Genomic DNA, 9,992 nt, shown 5'->3' with positions numbered 1-9,992 from the left:
AGCCTCCGGGTAACTATTTACTGGTAGGTGAGCAGCAGCATTAGGTGAAAGAAAACGTGCCCAACTATTTCTGTCCCGCTGGGAAATCGAGTGCAGGCTCCACAATTATGAGTCGAGAACGAGCCTAACTGTACTACGAGAAGTCTGCATATAGGAAGGTACAGTATAGTGATGAGACCACAGTTCCAGCCCCGCTCCTGTGCCAAGTAAGTCAACTACGGGCTCGCCATACATGCCTGTCCTTGGCCAACTGCTGATATTCACCGGGATTCAGGCCCCCAACCGGTCCTAATTCCAGGATACCCGTTTATTGATAAGTGAAAAGAAGCAGCATAAGATGAATGTTGCCCAAACGTCTCTGACTTCCCGAAAAAATCGAACCCGGGATCTTTCGGGTGATAAGGCATTGACGAATGAAAAGTATGCTTGATTGATGAAGATTAAGCCACCCAAAAGGTGTCACGGGCATGAATACCCCGTGAGTGGTGGACCTTTTGAGCCATTACCAGTATCGGTAGATGATACTGGAGATCTGTGGAGGTGCGACTGCACCCTGCGTGACGGGAGATGTCTCCCGTGAAAGGATGCTTATAAAACAACTGTATAAATAATAGATTTACTCAGACATACAGGCAGGTTCAGATTAATAAATTTTGAGTTCTATGTACACCACAGAGGTTGCACCGGGTCCAGCCGATATTACTTTTGGACACAATCATTCACTTAAATATGTTAATTAATAAAAATTAAATAATTAGAGTATACAGGTGGCGTAAGAGATGGAAACAAAAGAGGATCAAGAAACTAAGATAATGGTGGTGATAAGGGATTCGCTACAGCAAATTTATATATATATATATATATATATATATATATATATATATATATATATATATATATATATATATATATATATATATATATATATACATATATACTGTATATATATATATATATATATATATATATATATATATATATATATATATATATATATATATATATATATATATATATATATATATATATATATATATATAATATAATATAATATAATATTACAGTACCAGGCTTTCCAAATTATTACCTCAATACTGTATGTGCACATCCATGTATGTGTGGGTGGATGTGAATGCTTATGCTGTTTTTTGTTTATGTACGTTTATAGATACAAGAAGAAAGTATGGAAAACAACACCTTTAATGATCAAGATGTCTTTGTTGCAAAGTTATACTATTTAAGGAATGTTAGCGTCAGGATAAGTGAAACGAGCGAAGTTGAGGAGCTCCTCTGAGTCCTCGCAAATCCAGGGCTTCACGTGGTTGCAGGCAACATCGTGCCACACAACACCATCTTGGTAGAAGTTGTTGAGGACAGCAATGCAAGCCTCGTCGTTGCGGGTCTCTGAAAACTCGCGGTTGTCGGGTTGAGCTTTGCCAGAGCCTCCGGTGGAGGACCAAGCGCCTCGCCAGCCGCGGGTACTGGTGGTTGGGGGAATGCGAGCAGAGGAGCCGGACCAGAACCAACCGTTGACAATTGGAGGCTGCAGGTCTGGCCTGTCACAGCCATCAAAGTTGCACTTACGACCAGAGGTCCAGATGTACTTGATTCCACCTTTCTGGATGGCCTCGGTCACAAATCTGTTTTCCTCTTCAGTTTCTATGCTCACCAGATCCTGACAATGCTTCCTGTAAGAGAATGCAAATATTTAATAACTGCTTTATAAAAATTAAGATTCTGTTCCACATATGTTGCTATCATTATTTTCGATACTATATTTTACTGTATATCTCCAAATAGCCTAATTTCTAGTCAGTGAGATGATTGTTTTGTATCAGCTGTAAAATACCTGAATTTACCTAAGGGCCACAATATCTAGTGGCCGCGACAAGACCAGGAGGCCGGCGGCTTGTTATAGGTCCCCCCTAATTTGTCCTGACCTTTGTGGGGAGGGAGGGGGGGGGGGGTGTTATGCAGCAGACTAACAGTGTTTACATTAGATACTGTGAATATCTCTTTTTGCTATAGAGTGAAAAATAGTGATTGGTGACGTATACTAAGTTTTGTGTCGTGTGTGAGCCACACCAAGCTCGCTAGCCATGCTATTTTGTTTATATAGCACTAGATGGGTACCCGGCGGTACTTGTTTTGTCTGTGTATGGTTGATATGATGGGTCTAAATTATAGAATATGTTATGTAAAGAGCATAGTGTGTGGTGGTAATGGTATGTGGTGAGTATGGTATAGTGAATGGTGGGTTCGATATGGGGAGATGTGGTGTGGTGGGTATTGTGTGTGGCGAGTATTGTATGTAATATATTGTGTAGTGGGTAAGGTGAACAAATCCACAAGGGCCGTGACGAGGATTCGAACCTGCGTCCGGGAGCATCCCAGACACTGCCTTAATCGACTGAGCTACGAAAGGGTAAAAGGGTTCGAATCCTCGTCACGGCCCTTGTGGATTTGTTCATTTGATGCATCACGTTAGTGTGATCTCTGTGTGTAGTGGGTAAGGTATTGTTGTGTGTGTGTGTGTGTACTCACCTAATTGTGCTTGCGGGGGTTGAGCTCTGGCTCTTTGGTCCCGGTCTGGCTCTTTGTATGTGGTGGGTATAGTATTGGGTGAGCATGGTGTTTCATGAGTGATTATGGTTCAAGTTCAAGTATGTTTATTGAGACAAGAAAGAAATACATCTCAAAGGGATAGAGTAGCTTAGGCTATTTCTATCTCTCCCCCCCTCCCCCCGTGATTATGGAGTGGTGAGTAGGGTGTTTGGTGAGTATAGAGTGTGGTTGGTAGGTTTTTTATGAGTATGGTGTGTGGCTAATATGTATTTTCCCCTTTGTTGAGTATGGAGTTTGCCAGTTTACTGGGAGGCGAGCAAAACGACGACTAGAAGACCCACCTGCAGATGTTCCTTGCATCGAGCCAGTCCCTCTCGTGCTGCTGGGTGGGGACGTGGAGCCAGGAGAAGAAGTAGTAGTGATTATTGCGGAAGGTGGCGGCGTGTTTGATGCGGTCAGCGCAAGCCTTCGGGTCGGGTCGGATCAACTGGCGACCACCACCGCCTCCCTGGGCCGCCACCGCCGCCACCAGCACCATCAACACCACGCACACACGCATCATCCTAAAATAATAATGTTAAGTTTCTTTATACAAATATTACATAGGGCTGATTATATATATATATAGAAATATATAAACTTTGCATTACAGTTTAAAGAACACACACATATAGCAATCACTGTACGAAGACCTCTTGGTAGGTTGGGTGCGTGTTCAAGATACAGCACGCATTTCATCTTTGAATCACGACACTGAGGCGCTGGAACAGGAAACTGGGCGCTCTTGAGTCTTTAGATTTCCCAGTGAGTTCCTCACCCACCTCCTTTAGGAACTTAAATGCACATTTACCCCCAGGCGCTTAGGGTCTCAAGAGTCTATTGGGACGAACCTGTAACAACGTTCTAGGTCCCTGTATTTGTTAGTTTTCTGGGTCTCCCTGAAGGTGTGCGCCCCCCTCCTCCCTCAACTGTACTGTGAGGTAGACAGGTATCAGCCAATGTAGACGCACACGTGTAGTCCCATACGACCTGTTTACCTTCCCTCCATGGCTGCAGGGTGCCTCCATCTGGGCGTTTGTGACTCTTTGTGGAGGTAACTTGAAGTCAAACTCGTACCGTCAACATGGGCCATCAGTGGTTATGCGCACACAGTGCATGGCCAAAAATATATATGCCGTACTCAGTAGGCACTACCTCGCCTGGTCAAGGCCAGTTTTCCTAATAGCCTAATAAAGTTTGTGCATATTTTTTACAAAAATCATGTTTCAAAAAAGATCATGTTTCAAAGTTAGTTTTGACTACAAATAAAATAAATGTAACTTCTTGTATATAAATAAATAATAGGGACTTATTTATCTATTTATGTGTATTACATTGTAAAATGTAATAGTTAAGAAAATTCTGTTTTTCAAGGCAACTTTAGCTATTTGGCACGACACGGATTCTATACAAATGTCAAAGATTCCTAAAGAGCATATAGGAATCTTGATATAAACAAATCTCCGATTACAAATTCCCCAAGTAACTGTTATATGGTTGGTTGCAAATCTTACAATCAGTTGTGTGGGAGAAACTGGCAAACACCTTAACCGGAGAATAATAGGACTAGAACACATCACACGTCACATCTTAGAACACGTCACATCCTAGACCACACCATAAGTCACATCCTAGAACACGTCACACGTCTCATCATTGCAAACGTCACGTTCTAGAACTCGTCACATGTTACATTCTAGACCATTCCTGGGTTCAATTCCCGTGGCAGGACAGAAGCATTTGGATAATGTTTCCTTTTATCCGATGCTTCTGTTCATCTAGCTGTAAACAAGTACCTTTGAGTTAGGCAACTGTTGTGAGTTGCATCCTGTGGAAGGCCAGTATAGGTGGCCCCAATGGGGGGGGGGGAGAGATACCGCCAACAGGCTTCCTATCTCCACAACTATGTGAATTTATCGTGCTGGAGTTACCTTTAACATAATTGCTTCACTGCAAAAATAAAACAGCAACATTGGCTAAAGATGTTTATGACTCGCGAAAGGGTTTCGAAACGATAGAGACCTCGACCAGCTGTCACTGGTTCAGCGAGAAGGAATTTGAAACTGTCATCGCGGAAGAAGAGCATCAAAGCCGCATTCAAGTCTCTGGTCTCGTCTCAGCTTTCCATAACCGGCCGCCTGAAGGCCCGCTTTCTCCCGCCAACACACTTTTCCAACCCTTGACCTTAGGCCCGGATCTTCAGCCGTTTATCATATTTACTTCATACAGTGGATAGCGAGACCTTTCTGGCTCACATATTTACGTCACAATAAATGCCCAAACGTTGCTGTATACAAGTTTCAGTTACGGGGTAACTATTGTAGCGCTGTGACCAGTGCAGTTGATTTACAAGAGAAAGGTTCTGTTTTGGATTCCTCCCCAGGACGGAGATGTTTGGATACGTTTCCTTACACAGGATGCCTCTTTTTAGCCTAGCAGTAAATAGGTACCAGGAGTTGGGCACCTATTGTGGGGTCGTATCCTTGGGAAGGTCGGTCGCTGACCCACGGGGGGACCGCTACGAGCCTAACAGGTTTCCTGCTCCCGACAGTAATAATCCAGTTCGGGTAAACTAAGTTCGAAGAGGAACGCCAGAGACTTGTCGAAGTTTCCCTACGCAAGGGGGGAAAACTGTGACCCTCATCGTACCCTTCCTGTTACCTGTCAGACCCACTTGGATATATCCAACCCCAACGATCTCAATATCCATAGGCCAGATGATAATATCTCTTTCAAGGCGCCTGCCAGCACACAGAGCACATTATACACAACCAGACCATCAACAGAGAGATGTTGACCAACATCACGGAAATAATCGACAGAATGTACGACAATAGGAGACATAGCTGAAACACTGCATATCAAGCATTCTCATCTATCTATTAACAGCCAGCTTACACTTAGGTACTTTCTACCATGTGAAAAACCAAAACAGAACTACCAGCTCACACCTCCTGTCCCAGCCAACTAATAAGAAAACAAAACAATGTTGCTCTGTCCCGTCAGCATTCTGTATATAACGTCAAACCTGCTAATTATGCTCAGTTTTCGTCTTCCTGAGATGTTTAAGAGAGCTCCAGCAAAACGCATCCCATAGCGACACACACGCACCAAACCAAATAAATTTGTATAAGTAACTGGAGAGTTAATTTTTCAACTTCCTTTGGAATTGAAAAACATGGAAAATACAGAGAAGATTCGTGCTAAAGTTATCGACCTAACCCCGTGGAACATATTCAGTAACATTATCTATACTATAAGAGAATGTCTCTGTCCAAAGTTTGAGATCAGATACTTAGGGCTAGCCTCAGCTAAACATGCAGGGGGAATGGTCTGGGGTACGGGACGGACATGCACTGGTCGGGTTAGGCGTAAGATAAATATTTACTAAATATTATCAATTATAAAGACACCTGTACGATTTTCATGGAGTCAAGAGTGACATGTGGCATGCAATTTTCTTGGAGTTGTTACTGAAAAGAAAAAATAATGAAAAAGGAAGAAGGGAAGAGAAAGAGCAAAGCATCTTAGACTCATACTTTTGTGTAATTGTTTTTTGAGCAGGGAAGCAGGAGAGAGAGAGAGAGAGAGAGAGAGAGAGAGAGAGAGAGAGAGAGAGAGAGAGAGAGAGAGAGAGAGAGAGAGAGAGAGAGAGAGAGAGAGAGAGACAGAGACACAGAGACAGACAGACAGACAGACAGACAGACAGACAGACAGACAGACAGACAGACAGACAGACAGACAGACAGACAGACAGACAGACAGACAGACAGACCTGAGCAGCGACGGTTGACCCCTTAGTGTATGTGTACAGCCCGGTCTCCTAAAATGAAAGTACTTACAATAACTATATGGTCGAAGGTACAAATATGTCGTGATGGACCACTAGCAAGTAGACTTTTGTACTATTAAAGCTGGACACACCAGGAATTATTTTGTATATTTATGTTGCTAATAAGACCTAACCCAGGCTAATACACGCTATCTGATGCCTAATATAGTACATATATGGGGCTATATTAGGCCTAGGAATGTATAAGTTTGCTTTTTATCCAAATTTTTTCCAGACTATAACAACTAATGCGAAAAGTGGCTTACTGGGGATACATTACTTCACATTGGTACTTTTGGCCACATAGTTACAAAAAGTACTATCATTTCAAGAGGTTGGGTTGATGTATATATATTTCAATCCAGTCGATCCATTGATAAGCAAATATTTAATTTCCTAACAAAACATTAACTGAACTCTAATGTTGGGTGGAACCCGTCCTCAGGCTCGGCCCGTCCTCAGGCTCGGCCCCCGTCCGTGCGACGGTCCACCCCAAAGACCCAAGTAATAATTTTAAGGGACTGCGTTTTCAAAATTCGAATTTCTCAAATATAAACAAATATTATTATATACAAAAATGTGTGGAATAGTTAAGCCCACATTAGGGAAAGTTCTGTTGGCAATAATTGGTGTTTACAATACGTGGATGAAGCAGTTAGAGCAACCCGTCCTCGACTCAAGTACATTACATCCAGCGGTCGACCCCACAGACGCATACATAAATTTTAACGTGCTGTTCATTCAAAACGGGAATTTTCTCAAATATAAATTAATATTATAATATATTAGCATATTGTGCATATATATAGGCATAGACTAGGTCAGGTGTTTAGGTTCTGTTGGTGCTTATTTGTATTTGTAGTACGTGGGTGAAGCATTTACAGCGTTGTGGTTCGAACAAAATTCGTCTGTGAAGCACTTGTTCCAGAAGTGTTCGAACGAAATAAGTTGAGTCGTATGTAAACCGTTTATCATTCATAAACAGGGGGTTTGGCGGGTGGATGGAATCACTTTTGGGCCTTTGTTTGGAGGACGGGCTGGTTAGAGAGCTGCGACTCTCCCAGAGGGCGTGAGGGAAGTAGTGTCTGAGAAGACTTCACACATCACCTCTTGTGAGTAGTGTGTGAGATTGATTGATTGATAAAGATTAAGCCACCCAAGAGGTGGCACGGGCATGAATAGCCCAGTGTGTGAGGTGTTTGTTATTTATAAATATGGAGGGAGAAGGGGAGGTGTTTGGCGGCTAGATTAACGACCATTTGGCCTTTATTGACGAGGACGGGATGTCGTTGATGCCGCCCGTTCTCGCAGGTGTTCCCAACGTCAATATACTGTCGTACTAAAGTGCCTTATCCTAACCTACCAGAGATCCCACGAACAGAAAACAGGACGAATTTCGCCAGTCTCTACCATTTTTTAGTACGACAGTTTTTGCCTTACGGGTCGCACGATAAGGACGAGCAAGCTGTTGCATCAACACTCCGCTTATTATACAAATTTCCTATATTAACATATAACATCATGTGACATAATGTTGATTTCTCCAGTATGTTGACGTTACATCAACTTGTCTCGTATTGTCATTCTCGTATACTGTCATACGTATTTTTGAATGACCTGATCAACCAGGCTGACTCGTACGTCAGGCTGCGAGCAGTCGCGTCCAACAGCCTGGTTGACCAGTCCAGCAACGCGGAAGCCTGGTCGACGACCGGGCCGCTGGGTCGCTGAGCCCCGGAATCACCTCAAGGTAAGGTCTCTGTGAAACTGTCAGACTGTAACACCTGCCTTATTCATTAGGCTTAATCAACGCAAATCTAAATGCTGTTCTGGCTCCCATTGTCGGGGACAGGAAGACTGTAAGGATTATAGAGCTCTTTCTAAGAGTCTAGAGCTAGGCCACCGTCTGACCTCCCCAGGATGCAATACAATAGTCGCTTAACTCCCAGGTACCTGTATACTGCTAGGTGAACAGAGATATCAGGCGTCATGAAACGTGCCCAAATGTCTCCGTCAATGTACATTCACTGTTATATTCAACTGAATTAACAAAACTGAATCTCTAGCTGTAGTCTAATCTTTATTAAATTCAGTAGGATTTCTGGTTGCAATTCTTATACCATGTCGTAGCTCAGTCGATTAAGGCAGCGTCTGGGTTGCTCTCGGACGTAGGTTCGAATCCTCGTCACAGCCCTTGTGGATTTGTTCACTGAATCTCTAGCCTTATCACACACGCTCGTCTGAAATAACGTCAACTTAACCTTCCGTCGTGACGCGGAAATGGTCATGTTTTAGATCACTGCGTCAGCCTGTGCCCGCCACGTCGTCGTCGCTCCAGTCAACCGTTAGATCACTGTAAGTCGGTCAGCGGCGGGCGGCCCGGCGCCGGTAACCTGCCGACACGCTGCCCATCCGGCCTCTCTCCCACTCGTGCCACTTTCGCAAACTTTCTGATAAGGTCTTGAGTCACCTCTGCAGACTTGCACATGTTGCAGCTGAGAAACATGCTTTTGTACTGCAGAGTATCTTATATACTACTGGTAAATATATTGGAGGCAGCGATATAAAGTGTGATAACGGAGGCAGAGTAAAGCGAGTGTGAGTGAGGCGGACGACAGCGTCTCCAGGTCGCTACAAAGTCCCGCTAACATTTCAAGAGTCCAGATTTCTCTTCCTGGTACCTGCTTAGAAGTGTAGAGTCCACAACCTTCCTCGGCGAGCTTCTCCGTGTGACTGGCGCAAGACGAAGCTCCCGCTCCCTAAGAGCAGATCCAGGCCAAGGGGGTGATGAGGGAGGGGGGCACTGTGCCCCCACCTTCCCCCCCCCCCTTAAACCCTCCGTCAACCTCGCTTTCACTTTCGTCGTCTCCTCCCCCCTCCCTGCGAACCCCCATACACCCCCTCTCCTTTACTTCTTCCCTCTGTGTCTTGTCATCATAATATTATAATGGTTGGGAAATATTTAAAATAGGTTCCTGTATAATTAAACGCTCCATAGCCGCGCGGAGGACCGAGTGATCCCACCCCCTCCCTCCCTGCCAGTCACCAGGGGGACGTAGTCTGTATAACTCCTGTGTAATGGCCAGCCTTCATATCCTGTTTTATGTGTGCTCTGGGTTATTTAATTTTAACCTCGGTGTTGTGAGTATTTGTGAGCATAAGTCTATGTGAGCAAAAAAAAAGTGCACCATAAACTTTGCCTGGATTATTTTCTTGCATCAGTCACCAGCACACAGGTTACTATCACCTATAGTGGCCAGTCACCAGCACACAGGTTACTGTCACCTATAGTGGCCAGTCACCAGCACACAGGTTACTATCACCTATAGTGGCCAGTCACCAGCACACAGGTTACTGTCACCTATAGTGGCCAGTCACCAGCACACAGGTTACTGTCACCTATAGTGGCCAGTCACCAGCACACAGGTTACTGTCACCTATAGTGGCCAGTCACCAGCACACAGGTTACTGTCACCTATAGTGGCCAGTCACCAGCACACAGGTTACTATCACCTATAGTGGCCAGTCACCAGCACACAGGTTACTGTCACCTATA

The 9,992-nt window shown here is 44.1% G+C and overlaps 1 protein-coding gene across 1 annotated transcript; it reads right to left on the bottom strand.

The window, feature by feature from the left end:
- Positions 1 to 1,182: 1,182 nt before the first annotated feature.
- LOC123762626 (CD209 antigen-like protein E) lies at positions 1,183 to 9,221 on the bottom strand. The gene is made up of 3 exons (XM_045749242.2): positions 9,118 to 9,221; positions 2,907 to 3,128; positions 1,183 to 1,688 (listed from the first exon to the last, which is right to left on the bottom strand). Exons 2-3 carry the CDS (start codon positions 3,125 to 3,127, stop codon positions 1,238 to 1,240), a joined length of 672 nt encoding a protein of 223 aa, XP_045605198.1. The 5' UTR covers position 3,128; positions 9,118 to 9,221; the 3' UTR covers positions 1,183 to 1,237.
- Between the last annotated feature and the right edge of the window lie 771 nt (positions 9,222 to 9,992).

This window comes from Procambarus clarkii, chromosome 27 (assembly GCF_040958095.1).
Source record: "Procambarus clarkii isolate CNS0578487 chromosome 27, FALCON_Pclarkii_2.0, whole genome shotgun sequence".
In the NCBI taxonomy this organism is placed as follows: Eukaryota; Metazoa; Arthropoda; class Malacostraca; order Decapoda; family Cambaridae; genus Procambarus; species Procambarus clarkii.
Note: the sequence above shows the minus strand (reverse complement) of the source record. Positions and strands in the feature narration are given on the sequence as shown.